The sequence below is a fragment of the Equus przewalskii genome, chromosome 16 (assembly GCF_037783145.1).
Source record: "Equus przewalskii isolate Varuska chromosome 16, EquPr2, whole genome shotgun sequence".
Lineage (NCBI taxonomy): Eukaryota > Metazoa > Chordata > Mammalia > Perissodactyla > Equidae > Equus > Equus przewalskii.
In genome coordinates this window covers 21,601,430-21,627,392 of record NC_091846.1, presented here as the reverse complement: position 1 = coordinate 21,627,392, position 25,963 = coordinate 21,601,430, and the positions used below count along the sequence as shown (strand labels likewise).

The 25,963-nt window shown below is 40.3% G+C and overlaps 1 protein-coding gene across 6 annotated transcripts in view; it reads left to right on the top strand.

The window, feature by feature from the left end:
* Positions 1-25,963, top strand: part of SETDB2 (SET domain bifurcated histone lysine methyltransferase 2) — a 75,297-nt gene that overhangs the window by 47,047 nt on the left and 2,287 nt on the right. For 2 of the 6 annotated variants that reach the window (XM_070578177.1, XM_070578173.1), the window contains 8 exons: positions 7,093-7,214; positions 12,571-12,678; positions 18,081-18,214; positions 20,251-20,294; positions 21,912-21,979; positions 23,045-23,108; positions 23,799-23,930; positions 24,968-25,039. In XM_070578177.1, the coding sequence (XP_070434278.1) occupies positions 7,093-7,214; positions 12,571-12,678; positions 18,081-18,214; positions 20,251-20,294; positions 21,912-21,979; positions 23,045-23,108; positions 23,799-23,930; positions 24,968-25,039 (744 nt within the window). Of the gene's footprint in view, positions 1-5,752; positions 5,876-7,092; positions 7,215-12,570; positions 12,679-18,080; positions 18,215-20,250; positions 20,295-21,911; positions 21,980-23,044; positions 23,109-23,798; positions 23,931-24,967; positions 25,040-25,963 lie in introns of all 6 variants that reach the window. The other 4 variants (XM_070578175.1, XM_070578176.1, XM_070578172.1 and 1 more) reach the window with 4 other exon arrangements.

The following is a 25,963-nucleotide window of genomic DNA, read 5'->3' as shown; positions in this document are numbered from 1 at the left end:
GATACCGGCACCCAGGGAAACCCGCGCCTCCCCCCGCGCGTAAACCAGTGCTGTCGCGGAAGGGCCGTCGGAGAGGGAGGCAGGAGGTGGGCCCCTGCTTGAAGAGAGTCCGCTGGGTCTCAGGAAGCAGTTTGGAAAGTTTCCACAGAGAATGGGACTTTTTGGAACCATCCCTTCGTCTCCATTTAGTGGTTCAAGCCTTCAGCGGGCCCTCTCCAGGAGGGAGGCAGCCGCTCGGCCCCGTGCCTTCGCTTGAGTGAGCATGTGTAGATCTGCTGTGATGTGCCAGGCGCGGGGCTGGGTCCTCGGGATACGGAGATGGGTTCCATAGACCCTGCCCTAAAGAATCTAATAGGCAGCTTGCATGTGACCTGGTGAGAACCACAGAGGCACAAATGAGGGGCTCCTAACTCAGCCTGGTGTTCAGAGAAAGCTTTTTGCAGGTCAGGATGCCCGATTTTTTGTTTTAAAAGGAGTCAACCAGAGGTAGCAAGGTTGAAAGGGTGGTCAGGACAGAAGTGAAGACACTAGTAAAGGCACCCGACACAAAACGTCGTATAATGGCAACCAGAAGCCAAGCAGTTGAATATTTCATTCAGTGTTTGTGTGGACTGAGGAGTTACTGGAAGTGAGGTTTCATCCTGACCTTTTCCCCAAATTCCAGACTCATATGACCAATTTCAGCAATACCTAGAATGATCTTAAACTCGTGTCTCCCAAAGAGAACCCTTGTTTCTCCATACATACCCACATACTCCAAACCTGCTCAACCACCAGCCTTCTTCATTCCATTCACCCAGTTGCTCAGATGGAAAACCTTGGGGGCTCCCTGCGGGCTTCTCTTTCCTCCTCCACCTCCCATCTAATCCATTAGCCAGACCAGTCAGCTCTGTCTTCAGAATATGTCTCAAGCCTGACTGCGTCTCACCACCTCCACCACTACCAAGGCAAGCCACCCAAGCCCAGGACACTGTCATCTCCTGCCTGGACTTTTGGTCTCCTGGCTTCTACTCTACCCTCTCATACAGACAGGACAGCACAGCCACAAGAAAGATCTTTAAAAAGCAAAGGGCAAGTGTGATTCTCTGACTCAGAGCCCTCCAGTAATCTCTCATTACTTTCAGAATAATCTCTTACTGTGGCCTACGGTGCCCCCCATGTCCTGATTTGATCCAGCCCCTGCCCATCTTGATGACTCTGCCACCCCTCACAGCCTGTGTGTCCCCTACGCCCCCAAACCTGTCCATGCCTCAAGGTCTTTCTGTTTGCATCCCATTTCTCACTTCTGCGCCATATTCAAATCTCTACTGAAATGTATTCTCCACAGCTTTGCCTGCCCATCCTATTTAATAGAGCACTCCACCCCTGCCCTCATTACTCTCTACCTCCTTCCCCTGCTCTATTTTTCTTCATAGCACTTATCACTACCTGAAGAAAAATACTTGTTTGATGTCTGTCTCTACTACTAGAATGTAAGTTCCATGAGAGTTGAAACTCTCATCTTGTTCTCTGATTTATTTCCAGTGCCTAGAACAGTACCAGGTAGGTTCTCATTAAGTATTTGTTGAAGGAATGAATGGGCTTGTATGTACCACTAGGGGGCTCAGCTTCTCTTCTGTAGGTGAACGAGAGGGGTGGTTAACAGGAGAGACACATGAGCAGTTGTGCATTTTAGATAGATCACTCTGGCAGCAACAAGAAGAGTGGAGTCATGACAAGGAAAGCAGAGGCAGGGAGATGAGATTACCAGAATGGACCAGGCGAAAGACAGGGCAGGGCAGTCCACCTTCCACCACTGCTGCCAAAACTCTCTTTCTCTTAAACACACATGTGCATACGCACATCCGTACATAATGTGCCTACACACAGAGAGATCAGGTCATGGTACTTCCAGTCGTAATTAGGACTTGTTGGCTGCAAATAGTACAAAAGCAACTTGATCTAATTTAGGCAAAAGGGATGCTTGTTACTGAGAAGCAGGGAGACCAGATTTACAGACCCCCGGAGCATGGATGCTGTAGCATTTTCCAGAAAGGGCCAGGAATTAGGACCTGAGAAACCATCATAAACTGACAGCATTCTCCTCTGTCTCTTATTTCTGCATCTCTTAGCATATCTGCTTTGTTCTTTTCTTTCTTTGATCCAGTTTTCCTGGTAATGGGAAAGAGGATACTGCCTTCACAGCCTCCCAGTTTTTATATCTCCTTCTTCAAGAAACCAGCCCAATCCGAACTAAAATTTTCTTTTCTGAAGTCTCTATATCTGAGAGATGGGCAGGTTGGTCCTCTGGGACTGTCAGCTGTGCCTAGGGAAATCAAGTCACATGATACAAACATGCCTGCTGGCGATCATCCCTGTGTATGATAGTGAGCTAGATCGATACCCTAAAGAAGTCCACTGAATATCCTACCCCTTGGCTGCCCACTGCCTCTGCCCCACAAGATAGTTATCGGTATTCCTGTTCATACATTCTAAAGCTGTCCCCAGTAATGTATTCTGATTATCCCAAATACTTATTCAGTCACACTTAACTTCTCCCAAAGTTATAGCCGGTCACATCATCCAGAGACATTGTGATGGAGCCCTTCATTTTCCAAGTGTATTACCAAGTTCATTACCAAGCCTCTAAGTAATGTCTACTCTTCCTCTGTTTTGGTCTTCATCCTTCGGGTGTGCAGTCACTGGACTCAGTGATAAAGTTGACTTTTCTCACTCCTCTGATATACAGTGGAAGAACTAAAATAGTAAACTGCAATAAAAACTATTGATCAAAGGAGAAAAAAGGAAGAAATTTCCAAGCCATCACTATAAATTGGTTGCCAGTCAAAAACATAGACCATACCCTACTGGAAGGGGATTGTAAATGGAATTATAGGATTAATGAAACTTATTCCATCAGTTTCACTCATATCTTCAGTGGCAGAATGTGTTCCTTGGCTATCTTATCTGCCTACCCCAGATTCTGTCCTCTGGGTAGGTTGCCTTTATCTGGTGGGCTTTAAGACCATCTCTGGGAAGAGAAGAATTGAGAAGACACCCCTGAACCCCTGCAGAGGGTGTGGCCTTAACAATCCCTTCCCAGATGGAGCTGGGCGTGGACATTGCTGAGGAACCAAGATTCACTGTGTTGGTTTGAGTTAGTCATAGTTCATGTGTTTGTGGCTTGTAATTTTTCTGCAGCTTCATTCTGGAAAACCTTTTGTGGCTGCCAGTTACATTTTTGAGAATTCTTGTCGAGTCTGTCTCTGTGAGTCCTCAGGCCTGCTAGACCCTGTAGAAGGACCCTGGGGAGCCCTGCTGATCATCAGTTTTCTTGGTCTCACCTATTGATGGAAACCAATGGGCTCTTCCCTAAAATGCCCTAGCCCCCGTGATTCACCTGTCTCTCTCATTGTCTGAATCTATACAGTTCCTGAGTTCACATGGTGAGAGATATCAAGTTAGCCAAATGTATTTGGTTCCTGAGTTTTGGATAACTCATAGAAAGCATTCAGATAGTGAGGGATGCCTGTCTCCGTAAAAGCCTCTATCGTGACTCCCCCAACTACAGAGAGTTATGTACATCCTTCAGTCTAGAAGAGTAAACGGGCTAGAAGAGCCAAGATCTTTTAGGAAAACTGTGATGAGGGGGCATTTTAGCAGGAAAAAGCCATAGGGGGGAGCCTGTGTGTCCCTCCCTCGGTTTTTGTCCGTCAGCAACTGGGAACAAACTCCAGGTCAGAGCATAGCAGTGTTGCCACCACCTCCCTATTCCCAGGTACCAAGACCCTAGGAGCCTGCCGACTTGGGAGTGCAGCTCAGACAGGCACAGAGTCCCCAGAGCAAGCACAGGGGGCCATGCTCAGGGACCAGCGGCCTGACAGCTTAGCCTAATGCAGCCCGCCTGTCTGAAGGTCCGGCTTTGCACAGGAAAAGATGATGCTGCACAGAAATGTCCAGCTCTTGTACAACAAGGGACACTGCGCCTCCTGTCAAACATCATATTATTGTACTAGGGAATTTTTAAAGGGAATTTTAGCACTAGTAATTTAACTGACACTTGTTTTTAGCCTGTGCTTTACACATTTTAATGTCCAGTTTGAGTGTTCTTTTAAATAAGAACACAGTATTCTATCAAAGTAGGTTTGGGGCTCAAGGTGAATAAAATTTGGGTTTTTTTTTTTCTGGTTTTCATCCTAGGACAGAGACTTTGTGTTGTTAAGTTATTAAAATATGTTCTAAAGCATTGAAAATTTTAAAGTCTGGTATTGGTGGAGGAAGTGACAGGTCAATCGAAAAATAGAAGTACAGGAAAAAACCCAAATATATATAATACTTAAATATGTGAAAAGGAGATTTTAAATTCAGTGACTCATGATTATGAAAATAAGTTAGAGCCCCATCTCGTATTTTATAATAAAATAAATTTCATATTAATACATAATGTAACAAAATAAAAATTCTAGAAGAAGAGAGGTGTTTTCTAGATTGTGTCCCCCTCACCTAAGAGCAGACACTATGGAAGATTGATAATAATTTTATCAAATAAAACATTTAAACATTCTGTATATCGAAGAACATTATAAACAAAGTTAAAAGATCACATTTTGACCAATGAAGGTTTAATATCCTGAATACATGACAAGCTCTTATAAATCAATAAAAGAAAGTAGAGAATAATCCACTAAAAAACTGGGCTGGGACATCAGTGCCAGAAAAGAAATGCAAATGCCACCTTATGGTATATTAAATTCATTATTATAGATTATGATCCACTTCTCTCTGCACTTCATGCTCTTTCCTTTGGCATGGTCATCCAATCTTCTGTCCTAGAAATACTTTTATAATATGTTTTAAATCAGGTAGACAGATACCCTTTCAATTTTTTTTCAAAGTTTTCTTCACTGTCCATGCCCATTTATTTTCCAAATAATCAGGTTTTTTTTCAAGTTCTTTAAAATAACCTTCTTGGGATCTAAGTTGAAATGACATTAAACCTAAAACTTATTTGGGGTAGAAGTGACAACATTATAATGTCCAGCCTTCCTATCCAGGAGCTCACTATTTTTCTTTATGTCACAGTGAGATTGAGCTTCTTAAAACAACTCTTTCGTCATGTTATGCCCCTGCTCAAAAACCCTTCCTGGCAACCTTTCACCATATTTCTCAAATTCTTTTCCAGCTTCCTTTGCACAGACTCTCCTCTTCAGCCTGGCTGGTTTTCTGTCTTGGCCTTTTCCCCCATCACTGCTTCTGTGGGCAACGTCCCTCCCACCCCCGTTCCCCTTTCTCTCCATCTCCAGGTTGTACCAGCTCAAGGCCCAGGGCCATGACAGCACTCCATCCCACAGGGAGCCCTTCCTCCTCTGTCTCCAGAGCATGTATTTTAGTTCTCACTCAATTAGCAGTTATATTACCTTGTGGCATTGATTCTGTTATTTTATTTTCCTAATTGCTATTTGGTCTCCTTGTTTATTTTGTAAGCTTCTTGAAGGCAACAATTCCGTCTCATATTTCTGTATATCCTCTGCTGTGCTGTTCCACACAGTAGCCACTTACCATATATGGCTATTGAGCGCTTAAAACATGGCTCATCCGATTGAAAAATGCTGTGAGCACAAAATACACTGGGTTTCAAAGACTCACTACAAAAGAATGACTTAATTTTTATATTGATTAAATGCTGAAAGGCTAATATTTTAAATATATTTGGTTGAATAAAGCATATTATTAAAATTAATTTCATCTGTGTCTTTTTGCTTTTTTTCATGAGATGCCTAGAAGTTTGTCAGCTACACCTGTGGCTCACATTTGTGGCTCACACTATGTTTCTGTTGGACATTCTGTTGGAAAGCATGGGTCCGGAGCATCCGGCACAGTGACTCTCCTGCAAGAGGTGCTCCCAAATCGGTGGTTGGTTGACAAATGCAAAGAAGAAGCTAGCCCATTTCATTTCATCTGAAAGAATTTCCCTCAATGTCCCTGCTTTTTCCTGGTTGGGTGGGAGCCGGAGTACTAATCTGTATCCCCACTGTGAGGTAGGACCCAAATCCAGGCAACAGGAATTAATAAAGAAGAAATTCATCGGAGCGTGAAATAAATGCTAGCTCCAAAGTGCAGTCTTCTGGCTTTGTGAAATGCAAGACCTAATTTAAGAGAGATGCCAAGAGATCGTACACTTTTGAATAACAAAAAGGACTTTTAGGAGCCCCTTATGTGGTTAACCGCATCTAAATGTCAAACTTTCACCACTAAATGATAAAATAAATCTTTGTTTCAAAACGAGAATTTGACGATTAAATATAAAAGCTGTTTTCTACTACAGAAAAACAAGTAAATAAGAGGAGGAGCATTGGAAGGGACAAAGAAATGTTAAATGGATGCTGTGGTCAAATTAATAGCCAACTAGTAGGTTAGCGAGGGTTACCTCTCACTGACACCCCCAGTGGGATATTGGGAACAGCTAGCTTTTTCCTCCCTCTCTCTGCCTCTTCCCTGTTCTTCCTAGCTCTCCTTCTCTTAGATTTCTTTCCTTTCTTCCATTCCGCTCTTTTTAAAGCGAAATCTATTTTCTACCTTCGTGTCTCTTTCTCTCCTATCGTCTTATAATACTAGAGTAAAGCATGTTTAAATTAAAGTACATTGCTCATCTACTTCTTTGATTCACCTAAATGTATTTTGGAATATAGTATGACGTAAGGATCTAAAACAAATTTTTTTTACAGGTAGTTAACAAGAGCTCTATTTCTTGGATACACCATTGTTTTCTTGTTGATTTGTAATGATAATGATAATTATTATTGAGAGGTTATTATAGGCCAGGCAATGTTTTGAGAGCTTTGTATTTAAATTCCTGGTCATGTTTCCTGAATAAAGGTTTTCCTCATCTTTAAGCATTTTAAATGAATTCAGTTATTTTTTTCTTTTCTTTTGTTAAGCCATTAAAAAAAATACAAAGTAAGTTGCTTTTCCAGTTGGGTCCTGATTTTCTTTTCCCCCTAGAAGTTGAGAATCATAAAAACAAGTGCCCTGGTTTCTACTTTAAGACTGGTGGAAGTTATGAAGACCAAGAAACTCCACTTTTCCCTTTCTTATCAGGGATGTTACTTATAGGTGTCTTTCAGGTTACAGAAAAGATGGAAAAAAGGAACTGTGCACTCTGCCCCAAAGACCTCGAGTGTAGTGTCATGTATTTTGCACGATCAGAGAATATAGCTGCGCATGAAAATTGTTTGGTAAGTTACTTGAAAACACATGAGTTCTTTTAGGGAACGAGATACCAAAATAGATAAATGGTACTTTGGATACAAAGAATGACTAGTGGCTATGGTTTGAGCTTTTAAGTGAGGATTTGGGGATCATGTTTTTCTAATTTTTAAACTGTTTCAGATTTTATCACCTCATGATTACTTTTATTTGTAACTGATCAAACAACGAATTATGATGAAGAAGCTTCTTTAAAGATATTTTAATGACATATTTCAAATATAACAGATACTCATAGACATTTCACCCAGATTTGTAAAATTATGATATTTGCTTCAGCTTGATTTTTTTTAAAGAAATTAAACATAGTTAATGACTTTTTACTTCTTTCTATTCCCCACTCTCCATCCCTCCCCAGAGGTAATTGCTGTCACAAATTTAGTGATTCTTATTATTTTGTGTTTTTAATTTTATGCTCCCACCACATATATTTAAATATTTGTAAGCAAGATATGGTAATTGTTTTACATGTTCGTGGACTTTATAGAATTTTTATCATTCTTTGGGTTATTGAGATTTATCCGTGTTGATAAACGTAGCTCTAAGTCTTTAATTTTAAATGTTACAGTATTCCATTTCATGACTATATCACTATTTAACTATTCTCCTGTGAATGAGCATTTAGGTTTTTCCAGTTTTTTTCTGTGACTTACCAGCTGTCGTGAACATCCTTGTATAGCTCTCCTAATTCACAGGAGAATTTCTCTGATCTAGGGCACGTAGCTGAAAGCAGAACTGCTGGACACAGGGAGGGAGCGCTTTGCACCTCATAAATGCGCCAAATTGCTATCCAAAGGGATTGTACCAAGTTTAGCTCCCACTGCTGTTTCAGAGTTCGTTCCTCTTCTTCCTTGCCAACACTTGACATTATGAGATTTTGGTTTTTTCCTCTCTGTTGAGTGTGAAATGGTCTCTCATTGTTTTCACTTGCAGTCCCTAGGTTACTAGCCGGGTTGCACCTGGTTGGCTGTGCTTTTGTGTGCTTCTGTTTTTCGCTTCTGTGACTTGTGTTCATAGACTACACTTTATCTTTGAGAAGTTGGTTTTTCTTATACTTATTTATTTAAAAATAAATAGATGCTAATTCTTTATTATATATTTTGGCTTTTAATTTTATTTATATTTTCTTTCAGAAAAGCTTATAATGAAGTTAAATTCATTATTATTTTCGTTTATAATTTATAGGATTTTTTTTCTGCTAAGAAATTCTTTTCCATACTAAGGTTCTTTTTTCCCAAAAGTTTTAAAATTTTGCTATTCTTATTTAGCTTCTTAATCCAGCTGGAATTTATTTGGACTGCCATGTAAAGTAGGGATCTACTTTTATTTTTTTTCATTTAATTAATCACTTTTCCCAGTACTGTTTATTGAATAATCTATCCTTTCCTCACCAATTTGTAGTGATAATAATGATTACCATTGTTATTATTTGGTGTTTGCCGTGCGTAAGGTAATGTTCTGGGAATTTAACCTATGTTAGACTATTGATCCTCACAACCTTAAGAGGTTGTGTCTGGCTGCACGCCTACTGAGCAGTGCGGGATAGGTTGCAGAGAGACTAAAGAAAACACTGGAGACAGCATATGAGATGTAAAGGTTTATTGGGTCTTACTTACAGGGAGTGTCCAGGAGCGGCCTGCTGGACGGAGTTGTACACCTGCACTCTCGACCATGAACAGGGAGGGGTTACTTATATAGGCAGGGGAAGAAAAGGCTGTGTGCTTGCCAAGAGGGACTGTCCTTGCATGGCTGCATTGCAGGGATCAGTAGCTCTGGGGGAAGGGCTCTATGTCCCCTCAGAATGTGATTTCATTGAGAGAAAGTTACAATACCCAACAGTTGGTGTCCTGCCCAGAAGGGGGCCAGAAGGACCCATGGTTAAGGTAGGACACATAGGCTAGTGCCCCTACAGGTAGGTTATTATGCCCAAACTAAAGAGGAAACAACTGAGACACAGAGAAATTAAGTCACTTGCCCAAGGTCACACAGCTGTAAGTGACTGAGCAAGGATTCTCACCCAAGATGTCTAATTCTGGAACCCTCACGCTTATCCACTGTGCTAACAACGTGATATATTGCATGTGCACAGATCTGTTTCTGGCTCTCTATTCTGTTGCATTGATCACTGTGTGTACACCTGAGCTGGTACAACACTGTCTTAATTACTATGATTTTATGATAAGCTTTGACTGCTTTTTTTGGCACATTGAATTTTTGGATCAGCTTATCAGGTTTCACAAATATTCCTCGTGGAATTTTAACTGGAATTCCATTGAATTTATAGATGAATTTGGGAAAAAACAGACACCCTCATGATAAATGAGTCTTTTTATATAGTAACAGGGTCTGTCTCTTCAATTATTCATGTCTTCTTTTATGAATTTCAAAAACGTTCAGTAAGTTTTTGTCTGTAGAGGTCTATAATTTTGGGTTAGGCTTATTCCTGGCTTTGTTTTTTTTGTTTTTATGTTAATTTTTCCTAATAGCGCTTTTCAAAATGTGCTATTATTGGTATATACAGACACTATTGATTTTTTTTATTGATCTTGTCCAACAATCTTACCAAACTCTTATTAGTTCTTAAAATCTTTATATTCATCTGGATATTTTATTTAGACAATCCTCATTTGTAAATAAAGATGATTTTATTTTTTTCCTTGTAGTTTTTGGGCCTCTTTTTCTTGTTTTATTGCATTTTTCTGGAACATTCTGTCATAGTGGTGATTAGAAGCATTTAAAGTAGGGAGCCTCATCTTGTTTCTTATATCAACGGAATACTTCTAAGATCTTATTAAATTTGTGTATACTTTAGGTTTTTAGTACTTTGACTTTATTAAAATAAGGAAGTTCTAGTTTGCTAAAATTTACAGTATTGAATTTATGAAACAGTTTTTCTCACATTTATTGCAATGATCTTCTGGATTCTTTTCTTCTCTTTCTCTAGCCATGCACAATGCTGGATGCTTTATCTTTTTTTTTATGTACACAGTTTGATGGTTTTTTTTAAATGTCAAACTTACTGAAAAGCTGCACAAACAGTGTAAAGAACTTTTTTTGCTGTTGGCACCATCTGAAATTAAATTGAAACATGGTGTGTTATCTTTCCCAAATACTTTTAGTGTGTATTTCCTACAAACAAGAACATTCTCTCACATAATCACAATATAATCATCAAAATCAGGAAATTAACATTAATATAGGGACCAGCCCCGTGGCCGAGTGGTTAAGTCCGCTTGCCACTTTGGTGGCCCAGGGTTTCATCGGTTCAGATCCTGGGCGTGGACATGGCACCGCTCACCAGGCCATGCTGAGGCGGCGTCCCACATAGCACAACCAGAGGCACTCACAACTAGAATATACAACTATGTACTGAGGAGCTTTGGGGAGAAGAAGAGGGAAAAAAAAGAAAGATTGGCAACAGATGTTAGCTCAGGTGCCAATCTTTAAAAAAAAAGAAAAATTAAATATATTATTACTGCCTAATCCTCAAACCACTCAGGTTTCACCTACTCTTGTAGTAACGTACTTTATAACAAGGATTCCAGTTCGCAGTTGCATTTGGTTTTCGTGTCTCAAATTTTCTCCTTTTAATCTGTTAGTAATATGTTTTCTGCTGTTAAACCATTCTGAGATTAACACCAGTTGATTATGATGTTTTATTCTAATATACTATTAATGTTAATTTGATACTATCTTTAGTTAACTTTATTGGTATAATTTACATAAAACAAAATGCTCTCATTTTAATATACAGTTCGGAAAGTTTTAAGACATTTATTTACCAATGTAACCACCACCATCATCAAGATATAGAATATTTCTGTTACCCCAGAAGGTACCTTCATGCCTCCTTGGAATCAGTTCCTCCCCACCCCCAGTCCCTGTAGATGGATCTTGTCTTTTCTCGAATCTTATATGAAAGGAATCCTACAGTATGTATTCTTTAGTGTCTGGCTTCTTTAGCTTAGCACAGTATTTGGAGATTCTTCTGTGTTGTTACATGTATCTGTATTTCGTTCCTTTTTATTTCTGCATAGTATTCCATTGTATGGATATATCACAGTTTGGCTATCCATTCACCTGTTGATAGACATATGTGTTATTTCCAGCTTGGGGATATTAGGATAAATCTGCTATGAACATCTGTATGTGAGACTTTGTGTGGACATAGGCTTTTACTTCTCTTGAGTGAATATAAGAGGAATGCTGGATTATAAAGTAAGTGCTTTAACTATAAAGGTGATTGCATCATTTTATACTTCTACCAGCAATATGTAAGAGTTTCATTTGTTCCACATCCTCATTGACACTTGGTATTTTCAGTCTTTTTAATTTTAGCCATTCTAATGAATATATATTGGTATCTCATTGTGATTTCAGTTTGCCTGAGGGTTAATGATATTGAGTATCTTTTCAGGTGCTTATTCGCCATTTATCACTCTCCTTCTATGAAGTGTCTCTTCAAGTTTTTTCCTATTTTTAGTTGAATTTTTTTGTCTTATTATTGAGTTGTAAGAGCTTTTCCCTTATTCTGGATACAAGTCTTTTGTCAGATATCCATATTGAGAATATTTTCTCCCAGTCACTTGCTTACATTTTTGTTTTCTTAGCAATGTCTTTCAAAGAGCAAAAAGTTTTAACTTTGATGAAGTCCAACTTAACTTTTTCTTTATAGTTTCTGCTTTTTATAAGAAATCTTGGCCTATGCCAATATCACAAAAATTCTCTCTGGTTTTTCATGTCCTTTGTTATTTGAGTATATGAGTAATGTTGATCTTCAGTTCAGAGGTAGGTTGGATTCTTGGGGTTTCAAGTAACACACAGAAACTTGAGCCAACCTAAACATAAAAGGGGCTTTGTAGTAAGGTTGCAGAGGCATTTCATGGCTCCTAAAGTCAGGCACGCAGGCAGGTGTAAAAAACAGGAGCTTGAAAGATGCCAGGAACCCAGGATGTCCTCTCTCACCCTCATTTTTGTTTTTCTCTCTTTGCAGAGTGGCTTGCTCTGACCATTTAGCTCAGAGCCTATTCCATTCCCCTAGGATAGGGAATCTGATTGGCCTGGCTTGGGGTCAGGGCCCCAACCAGGTCCACTTAGCCATTAGGGGTCTGGGTTATGCAGTATAAAACATGCCCGGGGATCAGGGCCACTCCCAAAGAAAAGTAGGGTGGCTTGTGATCTGCTCACACACCCCAAAAGGTGGTCACTGTTCTACCCCCAATCCATCTTCCACTCCTAATGAGTTCTTTTTGGTACTATTTTCTGACTTGTAGCTTTCAACATTACTTTGTGCATACTCTGGATTTTTTTTTTCCCAATCTGCAGCTATATTCTTCAGCACTTGTGGAATGTGAGGATCATGATTCACATAATGCTGATAGAAATTTTGATGTGAAATCAGTAAAGAAAGAAATCAAGAGAGGAAGCAAGTTGGTACGTATGAAAGATTTTTTTACTTATATAAGGTGAACAGACCCTCAGGGGGTGCCTTCAAAAGAAAGTCTGTTTGATTGATAAACCAGGGGTAGAGATGCATCTTGGCAAGCTGAAAAATGTAGGACCTGTACTGGAAACTTAGATTTGACTGAGAATGTAATATTTTAAAATAAACTACCACACTTTTTATCAGCAAAGTAAATCTTAGTTAGAATGCTTTTGGTTGTAAGTAGAAGGAACCCCAACTCAAACTGGCTTTAATAAAAAGAATTCTTATTTTCTCACTTAGCCAGAGGAAAAACTGGCTTCAAGGTTGGTTGATTCAGTGGCTCAATTATGTTATCAAGGGCCCGTCATCCTTCCTGCCCACAACATCACCTGGTCCCTTTGTGATTACAGGTGGCTACAGGCAGCAACTGAAGAGTCAGGCTTTCTTGTTCCTGTCTAGTGAAAGAGAAAGTTCATCCCCAAGCATGGAATAAGAGCCCTTGCCCTTCCAAAAGTTTAATTAGGCTGCTCCCCTCTTCCTGCACTAGTTGCTAGAGGTGAGCATAACTAATCAGATCTACCCTTGGAGCTGGGGTCAGCTCCCTGTGGGAAGGAAGAACGCTGAGTAGTTACCCTACTGGGTCCATTACAGTAGACTTCCTCTATCAAAGGCTCTTCACAGCTTAACAAGCAGTACGGCAAGAGTGAGCACCTGATGCCCTTACCACAATGAGGTTAATGATCTGGAACATTGATTGTTTCTAAGGTGTCAGCATACATGGACAGTTTCCATGCAGCCTGAGGTGCTTTGAGAGGGGTCAGCACTGAACACTCTGCAACAGGCACCTCAGTGCACTTGGGGCTCAGGAAGCCTTCCTAGTTGGGAAGGGAGGTGAAAACAAAGATGGGGAAGGGGGAAATTCCAGAGAGAGGGAACAGGATGTGCAAAAGTCTAGATGGCAAGAAAGAAATGGCACATTGATAAAACTGTAAGCATATGACTCTCCATGCGTTCTCTTTACTGACTTCATGGAATTCCGTAGGATGCACCAGAACGCTTGAAGCCATTCCCTTATTGTTAGATAATGGGTTGATTCTCGTTTTTCACCATAACGACTAATCTTTGCACATTATCCTTGTGTACTTGTTTGAGTGTTGCTGTGGAGCACATTCCTAGAAGTAGAATGGCTGAGCCAAAGGGAATTCCCTTTAAAAGTTTTGAAGCACGCTGGCAAACTGTCCCCCGCCAAGGTTGTACCACTTTAAACTTCTGTCCATGGTGGATGAAAGAGCACTTTTCCCAGCCCTTGACAAAAGTGAACATCACAGATCTTGTTATTTTTTGCCAGTCTGACGGAAAGTTTTACCTTGCGTTTATTTCCCTGATCACTGGACAGGTCAAATACGATTTCTCTCCAGGCATCTCCCGTCCTCCCGGCTCACTCGGCTCCAGTAGTTCTTCAACGATCCCTTTACCGTCAGGCCCCACCTCACAGCCATGGTCCCACTGCAGTCACCCTGTTGCAGACACCCTGTACGCCCCGCCCCCACGCACCACTTCCTTACTTGCCTAGAAAGCCCCAGCCCTGGTGAAGTGCACCCGCCTGTTGTCTGCAGATGCTGAGTAGCACTGGCACTTGAGCAGCTGCAACTGGAGAAAAACCCACAGATATGTTGACTGATCGTAGATTCATGGCCACAAACCTCAAACAGACCCTCGACACTTCACCCTTCACCCTCCACATTTACTATTTCACATCCTCTCATCTCTCTTCAAAACCTCTCCCCACCCTAACTTCTTATCTCCAAGTTGATGACTATGGCTGATTTTCTTTTTGATAGACTTTTATTTTTTAGTGCAGGTTTAGGCACAGAACAACTGAGGGGAAGGTACGGAGATTTCCCATCTGCCCCCTGCCCCCACACATGCACAGCCTCCCCTTTATCAACGTTCCTCACCAGAGCGGTGTAAACCAATGAACCTACACTGATACACCATAATCACCCAAAGTCCAGAGTTTACGTTACGGTTCACTCTTGGTGTTATACGTTTCTTTGCCTGATTTTTACTGAGAAAATGGAAACCATCAGACAGGAGTTCCTACTGTTGAAACCACCGCTTACCCACCTCTGTCCCCAGACTCTCAGACCTCCCTCCTGTCAAAGCCAACCCTCCACTTGGGCTTTGGAGCCCCCTCCTCCCCTCCTTAAGACTAGGCTCTTACACCTCCCTCTGCCCCCTTCACATCAGTACCCCCCTTTCTACTAGATGTTCCTTTCGGCATATAAACATGATCAACTGATCATGTCATCTTAAAAAGTAAATCCTCCCTTATACACAAAAAACTGGTCACTTACAATGTCACTTCTCTGTCCTTAGTTGACCTTTCAGCAGTGTTCATCACACGGTTATCTGTGCCCTGCATCCTGAAGCACTTTCTTTTGACTTCCTAGACACTCTGCAAGTATGTCTCTTACCTTTCTGGCTGCTTGTTCCCAGGCACCTTGGTTGTTTTTCCTCCTCTGGTTGACCTCTGAAGTTTGGAGTGCCCAAAGCTTTGTCCTGGGCTCCTTCTTCAATCTGAACATTCTTCCTATGTAACCTCATCCATTTCCTGTGCCTTCAATACCATGCTTATGCCAGGGACTCTATCTCCAGCCCCGACGATCAACCTGACATATCTGTATGGATATCTAATAGCATCTCATGTTAAACTGGCCAAAAAAGACCACAGCTCCATCCCCTACACACTCCAGAAAAACTTGTGTGCTCTTCACCTCAATAAACAGCACATCATTCATCCGTCATCATCTCATCAACCTCCCAGCCAATATTGAGCTCACACCATCACCCTACAGTCCCTGCATCCTCTACCTCTCTCTCTATCACTGATCCGCCGTTATGAAGTTGCTGATCTCACTCTCTTGGACAGTTGTTGAACGCTACTAATACTAGTCCTGCTTTCTCTCCTTGCTCATCCCTGCCGCAGCCCATTCTCCACACAGCAATCAGAATAGTGTCTTAAAAATATTAACAGTTTATGCTCCTCTTGCATGAAGATAAAACCCCAACTCCTTACTCTGCCTCATAAGCCCTGCATGACCCAGCCTTACCTCCTGGATCTTATCTCAGACTCTTCCCCTTGGTCATGACTCATCTCTGCTCCAACAACACTGGCCTATCCCTCTTGTCCTTCTGGTAAGCTTGCCAACAGGAAAGCTCATTCTTGCCACAAGAACATAAGGCCTTCTGCTTAGAATGTCCTCTCCTTGCTTTTCTGCGTTCTAGGAGCTCTTATTATTCAAATCTAACCTTCTATATCACCTCCTTAGAGAGGCCTTTACTGACCACCCAGTCTGAGGTAGGGACCAAGTGACACTCTGTCACTTTGCTTTATTTTAATTCTCTACAAAACATATATCTATGTTTTTAGGTTTGCTTTATTTGATCACTGTGTGTCTGTCTCCACTAGAACGTTCACTCCATGCGGGCAGGCACCTTATCCACCACAGTTGCCCCTTCTCCTGGGCCGGTGCTTGCTGCATCACACTACTCAAGAGTCTAAATGAATGAACGTGTGTTAGCCATTTGTATTTCCTCTGTGATTTATTTGCCTGCTCCCATTTTTCTGCGGGTTATCAGAGTCTTAACCCTTAATCAAATATGCAGCAAACATTGTCTTTTCCTTTTAATTTTTTTATGCTATCACCATAAGAATAGAAGTTCAAATTTTTTATATACAGTAGTGTCCCCTTATCCACATGGGATATGTTCCAAGACCCCCAGTGGATGCCTGAAACCTCGAATAGTACCAGACCCTATATATACTTTGTTTTTCCCTATACATACATACCTAGGATAAAGTTTAATTTATAAATTAGGCACAGTAAGAAAATATCCGAATTGCTGGCATCGCTACTCTTGCACTTTGGGGCCATTATTAAGTAAGATAAGACTTATTTGAACACAAGCACTGTGATACCACGACAGTCGATCTGGTAACTCGGACAGCCACTAAGTGAGGAGCCGGCAGGTAGTGCCTACGGTGTGGATACGCTGGACAAAGGAAGGATTCACGTCCAGGCGGGACAGAGCAGGAACATGTGAGATTTCGTCACACTACTCAGAACAGTGCCCAATTTAAAATGTATGAATTATTTATCTCTGCAATTTTCTATTTAATATTTTTGGACCGTGGTTGACTGCAGACAGTTGAAACCGTGTAAAATGAAACCGTGGCTAAGGGGCGCTACTGTAGTCAGATCTGTCAGTCTTTCTCTTTGCAGCTTCTGGGTTTCCTGCCTTGCTTAGAAAGCTTTCCTCACCTCAATACTATTCTTTTCTTCTTTCTGTTATATTTTCTAATGTTCTAATTTTTACTTTTTTATATAGTTAGAGCTTTAATCCATGTAGAATTTATTTGGGAACGTATTGTGAGGTAGAGATCTAACTTTTATTTTATTCCTACACATATAGTGAGATGGGCTCCCCAAATTAAGTGATCATTCTTTGTGCTCTGTTTTGAAATTTCACCTTTAGCATAATCCAATTTCTCACCCAGAGTTGAATTTTCTTCACCTACTTATAGAGTTGCTTGTACTAACCTGGGAATATTGTGTGAGCTGTCGCATGATTTGCAAGGTGGTTTCATTGTGCCTCCACTTCATTCAGCCGGAGCATGATGTAAACCAGCCTTGATCAAGATTCGGATTCCCCTAAACTAACTGGGTTTCTGTGGCCATGCATGGTCCTCCTAGCCATGTCTACAATACTTTCTTATATAACATACCAGATCAACAGACTAATATGTAAAAGCGAGAGATCAAATAAATTGAACTAAGAAAAAACTTACTACTCAGGGTTTTGGGTCTTTTTAATTTTTGACCCTACTATATAGATTTCCAAGAGATTTCACTTACTTTATCTCACCTTGTCCTCAGTAGTAACTCTGTAAGACGGGCATTGTTAACCTCAGGGAGGAATCTGGGTCTCAGAGAGGGGAGGCGACTGGCTGGAGATCACACAGCTCTTAGTGGCACAGCCCGGGGCTGCCCTTGCCACAGGCTTAGTGTCCCTAATAGGACCCCTTGCCTAGAGCTTGACAATTTTGCCAGCCTGCTTTTTAGAAATCTCTTTTAAAAAGAGAGAAAGAGATTGTTTTTATTGAAACAAAAAGGGTTTTCTGCTTTTAATCAGATAATTATAAAACAGTCTGTCCCAGGTATTCTAGTTAGCTAAGGTTTTTGCTGAAATTTCAAAATGAGCAGCCAAATGCTAGTACCTAATGTTTGTAGCTGAGGACGTTAGGGCTGCTGACTTAAAAATAACATTTAATGACATCTTTAACTTTGAATTTTAACAAAGATTATGAAAAACAGATGCTTACTCGGTAAAATCTATTCTTCTGTAGAGATGCAAATTTTGTGGTAAAAAAGGAGCCACCGTGGGATGTGAAGTACAAGCGTGTTTAAAGAATTACCACTTTTTCTGTGCCAAGAATGACAACGCAGTTCTACAAACTGATGGATCTCAAGGAATTTATAAGTATTTAATAAAACAGTTTAAAGCCACATTTGGGGGATTGGAATAAGGAATGGTTAGATTAACAAGGAGACTTTTTAGGCTAATTTTATGCAAATGGTTTCCAAGTAAGAACGTGGTTTGGGGGATGCCCGGTTGGGAACCTGACGTCACAACACCCTGCCTGAATGTCATAGGGAGAAAATAAGCAAGATTGGTTTTGGTTTTGGTTTTAATCTTCCTACATACTTTCTTTCCTGGTTGAAAGCACTGGCTGTCATAGTGGTCTGAGTGACCTAATGGGTGAGACCGGGAACTGGTTCACACTTGCTCTTTTCTGCAAACAGGAAAGGAGCCTGACTTGTCAGCCACAGGCCCGTGGTTTATCCCTCTTGACTGCCAAATGCATGTGTTTTCCCACCAATGTCACCGCCATCTTACCTATAAGTAGCCTCTAAAAATGATAAACTATGCAACAAATCTGGTAATCAGTCTTTACGTCCTTGAGGAAACATATCCTGTGCGTATTGCCTTTGGCTTTTAAATCTTCCTTCACTACTTCCAGTGATTCTTTAATGTTGATTTTGACCCGGTAAGGCATATTTCAAGTCCAAGAGAATTATGTTTGTTTTATCCAGGAAGAAAGTTGATCTTCCTTCTGCTGAATTGTAATATTCCCCTTTCCACTATTAGTATTGACCCTCCCACAGAGCTCCTTCTATTATGACTTCTCCAGTGACCTTACACACCCACTAGAAAGACTGTTAGTAGCAGAGCTACAAGATCAAAGAAAAGGGAGTCAACTTCCTGCTATATCTTAAAGTTTGAAAAAATTACTGATCACACATTAGTAGCACCAGTGAATAGAGACTCAATAAAAAAATCATTTTTGTCGTTGTTTTATCAAATATCAGGTGAACTGTTGTGCATTTTTAAATTGAATTTAAACATTCAGGGTGGCTGTCATACACGGGACACCTTGCTAGTTGCAGTGAGAATGTAAGAGGAACAAGATATAGCCAACACCTCAGAGATGTTATCACCTCATAGGAGGACCAGAAAAGTCAAAACTAATAGAAGCATGTGGCATGATAGGAGCAGGAAGAGATTTACATGAAACCAGCTTGGCCTTGAGTTGATAATTGTTGAAACTGGTTGTTGAAACATGGGGGGGGTTCATCATATCTCCTCCACTGTTATATATGTTTGAAATTTCCATAATAAAAAAAATTTAAGTACCTGGCAAATGAAAGTGCTCAGAGATACAGAATCCAAAGGGTTAGGAGATTAATTTTGACTTGAGGAGGGGGTGGGGTTGCTAGGAAGACTGCAGGAGGGAGGTCGAAATTGGTGTAAGACAGGAAGAATTCATGTGTTCCCATAGGCAAAGGTGACCCTGCATCCAGGGACAGGACCGTAAGGAAAGGAAGGGAAACGTAGCTGGGGGCTGAGGAGGAAGAAAGGCTGGAAAGAAGATGGGGCCTGAGCAGCTCCTTAAAATTCACTCACTCCATTTGTTTGTCGCAGCCTGCTATGCTACTTTCTCTTCTGGGGCACTGATCACTTCTAGGTTCATGAAATTCAAATCTAAGATCTGGGAGAGATGCCTCTGGAGCCAGAAAACTACTTTCCCCCAATGAACACATGCAATTGTGTGCTATTTATTGTTGAAAATCAGCAGAACTCTGTGTAGTCAGATGAGAATTTATGTCTTAGATGTTGATCTTTAGGTATCTCTATACAGTAAAATCCCACTGACCACTGTATACGAGCTAGTATCGTTCAACATCTTTAGCCAGCACTTCCTCCTTCAGAGAGTGCCCTGACCTCGCCGAGGTCCGAGCGCACGGAACGCAGCTGGCAGAGGCTCCACCTGCACTTGATGTGGGTCAGTAACCTACACAGGTCTGAGCAGCATTGTTCTTTAACAAGTAAATATTTAGGGTGAAGTCATCAGGAAAAATAGGTTAGTTCCTTTTCAAATCACAAGAAAATAGGCATAATATTTGAAAAGTTTAAATGAAAATATTTAACAGTTTTTTTAAATTGCATGTTTACAGACTTTTTTGCCAAGTACATGCTCCATTGATCAACACTCAAAATGGTAAGTCTCTAAAGTTTAGTATTGTAGATTTAAAGACAGGTAAACATTTAGGTAAGACATGGGATAATCTGATTTACTAGCCTCACTGAATTAAAATACACACTTTTAATTTAAAATTTTACGTACTATCATAATCTTAATAAAAAAAGTCAAAAAAAATTTTTACGTACTTATAAAATTGTGCAGTATGCAAGGTAATGAACTAGCTTTTCTTCTTTGTGAACTAGACCTACTCTCAGCAAACCCTTTGCCTGGTGTCTTCCATTCTCGTGACGGTCAAAGAGCCCAACAGAGACATGGAAAAAGCTTTGACTTTTGTGACTGCTTCTCTTCTAAAAGAATGTTAGAATTTTCAGTTGATAAAATGCTGCACATTCCCTGAATGAAATTTTCCTAAGAAGGCACGGTTAGCATTTCACTTCTAATTAAGGAAAATCGGATCCTGGCTAACTGGCGTTACGAGATGTACATTCATTCATGAACGGCCACCGAGCGCTGCTGGGACAGCAGCGTCCTACCAGCGCTCGGTCTGGACCGGAGTCCCAGGCTTCTTTGGAAAAGGCTTAGTTCTGTATCATGCCAACTGTACTTTGCAGCGGTAAACACCACTCTCTAAACAAGATCATTACTCTCATTTTTCAGTTATTACCCTTTTAACTTATCAGGAAATACTATAAAAAGTATTGCTGTCATCAGTGTTTATTGACAGGGAAAGATGCCAGTAACGTATTAGTTTTAAAAAGCAGATTATAACACTGTCTGTAATGAATCCTCTCCCCAGAGGCAACCATCATTTTTTCATTGAATTCTTCCAAAAATTTTCTGTGTATCCAAACATACCTAACACTGTATTTTGCTTTTTTCACTTAATATATCTTAGAGATCCTTCCATATCAGCCCAAGTGGATCCACCTCATTTGTAAAAGGCTGCATAATAGTCCATTGTGTATATTATTCAGTTGTATAACTGAACCACAATTGAACCAGTCTCTGCGTGATAGACATTTAGGTTATTTCCATTTTTTTCTATCACATTTAATACTGTAGGTAATATTTTTCTCCATTCATCTTTGTGCCTTTATGCAACTATACTATTGAGAAAACTTCCTGCATGTAGATTGTTGGATGAAAGAGTATAAACACTGAAAACTCGGATAGCTGTTGGCCAGTTATCTTCCAAAGAGGCCACACCAGCAGTAAATACTTACCCAAGTCTTTGCAAATATTATTTATTAAACATCTTCATCTTTCTCAATCTGATGTGAAAAAATCCCGTTTTACTTTGCGTATCTTTACTTATGCATGAAATTGAGTGTTTTCCCCTACCTTTCCATCAATTATATTTTTTCCTGTGACCCAATCCGTTTGTTTTTCTATTTAATGAATCCCCTCCCCAGAGGGTTCCCAATTTGCCCATTTTTCTACTCAACTTTTTCTTATTGATTTATAAGATCTTCTAATACTTTAAACATTGGCATTTCATCATATGTCGCAAACATTTAGTCTGTTTGCCATATCTTTTGACTTTGTAATACCTTTTGGCATGTAAGAGTTTTATATTTTATGTCATTAAACATCAGTCTTTTGCTTTATGGATTCTGGTTTCTCTGTTTTCAGCTGATTTTTCAGGAGTGAAAAGAAAAAGAGGAAGGAAGAGACGTCTCCCAGAAGGCATTTACATACAGGTAATTTGACTTCATTTAGGTATAGCTTGAAGTTTCTTCATCCAAAGTCCTTATTTTAAGCATTCTGAATTTCAGGTGAAATGATGATAGAACAGTAATGAGATGGGTATTGGAAGTTGGAGGGGCCACCCCATGGCCTAGTGGTTAAGTTTGGCATGCTCTGCTTCAGTGGCCCAGGTTCCCGGGTGCGGACCTACACCACTTGTCAGGGGCCATGCTGTGGCGGCAACCCACATACAAAAAAGAGGAAGACTGCCAACAGATGTTAGCTTAGGGCAAATCTTCCTCAGCAAAAAGAAAGAGAGAAGTTGGATGTGTCTTGGGTATCCAAGCATATAACCCTCAGGAGGTGACACTCCCACGACTCCTATGACATATCCCTTGACACCAAATCACAGTTGTATGTCACTTAACATTGAGGACATGTTCTGAAAAATCATTGTTAGGTAATTTCATCGTTATGAAAACATCATAGAGTGTACTTACAGAAACCTACATGGCATAGCCTACTATGCCTAGGCATGCCTAGGCTATCTGGTACTAATCTTATGGGACCACTGTCATATTTGTTGACCAAAACGCCATTATGCGGCATATGACTGTAGTGAGAGGATCTGAGCACACAGGGTGCTGATGGTCTTAAAATGGGCAGAGGTGCAGCTGAGCATCCTTATGGAGCCAAGTATTCCCAGCTGTGTGATCCACGCTTGACCTAATTTGTACCTCTTACAATTTTCTGGATTACTATGATGTGTAAAGCGTATGAAAATGTTTTGGGGATTTGAAACAGTTTTTTACACATCAGCCCATATAAACTAAATTCATATGACCCAGCAACCTTCACCTCTTGCTGTTTATACAAGAGGATGCTTGGCACACCACTTGATGTGTTTTTATACAAAACAAAAATACATTTGATGTTTACATCTACAGAGGAGTATGGGGCATGATTTTCACTGTGGGTGTATCATTGAATTATACACAACAAAGGATTGGTGTTAATTTTATGCAATGTTAAATGCCAACAGTAAAATCAGTATAATCTTGCTTTTTCTCCCCTTCTAGCCATCTGAAGCAGAGACATTCACTAGATTGATAAAACAAATGAATGAAGATGGCAGACAAACAGGTTTGCTATAAGTTTTGTCTGTAACGAATGTGACCTACAGTACCTACAGAAGTGATGACCCATGTATTTCAAAGTTGGTACCCCATGTTATTCCTCTGGACTTTAGTAATTAATTATGAGTAGAAATCTTGTATCATAACTATCCACTCTATCATAACTCCAGCAGATCAAAATCACTTAGGTGGGGATGGTCCGTCACTCTTCAGTATTAAGAAAGGATACACTTCTTGGTATAGAAGCCACGGCTGGCTGAGCTCAGAATACAGTGATGTGCCACCCCTCACACTGTGACCTCCCCCAAGAAACTGAAGCCAGTAATTGTAGCTTTCCATTCTTTAAGGAAATGGACATTCCATAATGACACACAGTAACTGTGACAGAAAAAAATGAGACAGGCTGTCTTCTCAAAGATATGAAGCTAAATTTAGGAAAATCCCCTTGATTCATATAATTGTTCTGAGCAGAGAAGATATTTTCACTTTTCAAAACATTTCATTCATTGTTTCAGCTAGAAAAAAATGAGGTATGATGAAATTACAATTAATGGAGAAGATGAAGGTGCTGTGCGTGTTATCTTACTAGTCATGCTCATCCACCACTGGCACGGTCTGAAGAAGTGACCGTAAAGTGACCTAGGGTAGCTTCCCTCAGACAGACCATTTCCTGCTAAAATGTTCTTCTTATTCTTAGATGCAACTGTGAAAGTCGATTTTCTTAAGAAATGTAAGGAAGCAGGGCTTCTCGATGATTTCTTTGAAGAAATATTAGACAAACTTCATTTGATTCAGGAAAGACTCATGGATGAGACTACCTCAGAATCAGGTACGGAAACAGTAAAGTTTCTCCATATAGAGACTTCTCACAGACTTACATGTAAAACAAAACGAAAAAAAAAGTACTGCACATTTTCTTTCCAAGCTATTTTTTTTTCTTTTCTTCTTTATCTCATTCTTTCATAAAATTCATTGTTCCAGATGTCTTCTCTTTTATAGGTCCACAGGATGTGGGTAATTCACAAACTCAGTAACTTAGTAAAACACACCCCGATGCCCTGGAATTTCCCAGAGGTGCATAACTGAGTGTGACCAAGAGAATGGGGACCTTCAGAGCCACATTCAGTCACACATTCGCTCCCCTGCTGCTGAGAGCACTTCTTGCTAAGATCTGAGGATGGCATTATGTTAGTTTTGATTTGACTCAAATTCTATTCCTTAATAAACCAAGTGTCTTTTTTTGTATTGCAAAGTATAGAAGAAAGAATTTTAATTTAGTTAATTTTTTAATTTAATTAATTTTAACGTTTTGATTGGTGTTTGGTTTAGTTAACTGTGGCCTTTCATAAAAAGCTCTTGGGGAAGCCAGAGTTCCAGGTAGACAGCCACTTAGCCTTCTTATAACCTATATTATGAGCTTGCACACTTTATTAGAAAGTTAGGTATTTTAAAAGGAAAAGCTGAACACTCCATATTTTAGGCAACAATGTAAAGTTTAGGATCATTTGCAAGGGCTTATTTTCTCTAAGACAAAACCAAAAAGTGAAGTTAAGAGCAAACATTTCCAAAAGCTCATTCATTATATTCTTTTATTCATTCATTCTTTTCTGCAGACCGAGCGCTTCTTAAACTGCAGCCCGCCCCTCGGAGCCCCAGAACGGCCTGTCAGAGCACAGGCAGCTGGGCCCCAGCCCGGCAGCTCTGCATTTCTGACAGCTCCCGGGGCTGCTGCTTCTGCAGTCTCACCTGAAGGTCCACAGGAGAGGACTGCTCTGCTCACTCTTCCTTATTTTGGGTTATTTTGTGAGGCGTTTCTCTCTATATAAATTAGTTAAATTAAAACTGAAAATGTTCTTCTCCCTCCAGAATATAAAGAAATTGGAACTTCACTTCTTGACTGCAGATTGTTTGAAGATGCATTCATGAGTTTTCAAACAGGTATACAAGTTATAACTGAGCAGCAAAGTCTATAAATACTTATCATATCATGTTGAAATAATATACTATTCAAGTGATAATTATATTTTAGAAGAATGTTCATTGTTTTACTAAATGAAAAAGCTCATTATAAAACAATGACCCCTCACACACAGAAGAAAAAATACATAAATACGCAGAGGCACACATGCATACAGAAAAACTGCACCCAAATGGAAACAGTAGTTATCTGTAGGTGGCTGAATTATAGTGATTTGTCTTTAGTGCTGCATTGTATTTTCCACATTTTCTGCATACACACAGTACTTTCATAATCAGAAAAAACATTTTAAAAAGTAGAAACAACAGGGACTGGCCCCATGGCCTAGTGGTTAAGTTCTGTGCACTCCACTTTGGCAGGCCAGGTTCATGAGTTTGGATCCCAGGCATGGACCTACACCACTCATCAGCCATGCTGTGGTGGCGTCCCACATACAAAATAGAGGAAGACTGGCACAGATGTTAGCTCTGGGCTAATCTTCCTTGAGCAAAAAAGAGGAAGATTGGCAACAGATGTTAGCTCAGGGCGAATCTTCCTCAGCAAAAGAAAAAAAACATAGAAACAACAACAAATTGATTGCAACATGGGAGATTATTTGGGTGCCGTGTTTGGGAATTAGCAGGAACAGGTGAGGCTCCTGCAGTCTCTGCTCTCAGGCGGCAAGGCTGTGACAAACCATGCTGGCCCCTTGTCTCCCTCTCACTTGGAATGCTATATACGAATGTAAATTCTCCAACATTAATCTTCCACTCTACTGGTGCGGGGAGGGTTGTGACTGACCAATTCTAAAGTTTATCAGGAAAAAAAAGCAAGGATAGCCAAAAAATTTTTGAAAAAGAAGAAAACCTCATGGGGGCAGAGACTCAAACTTTCTACAAAATCTC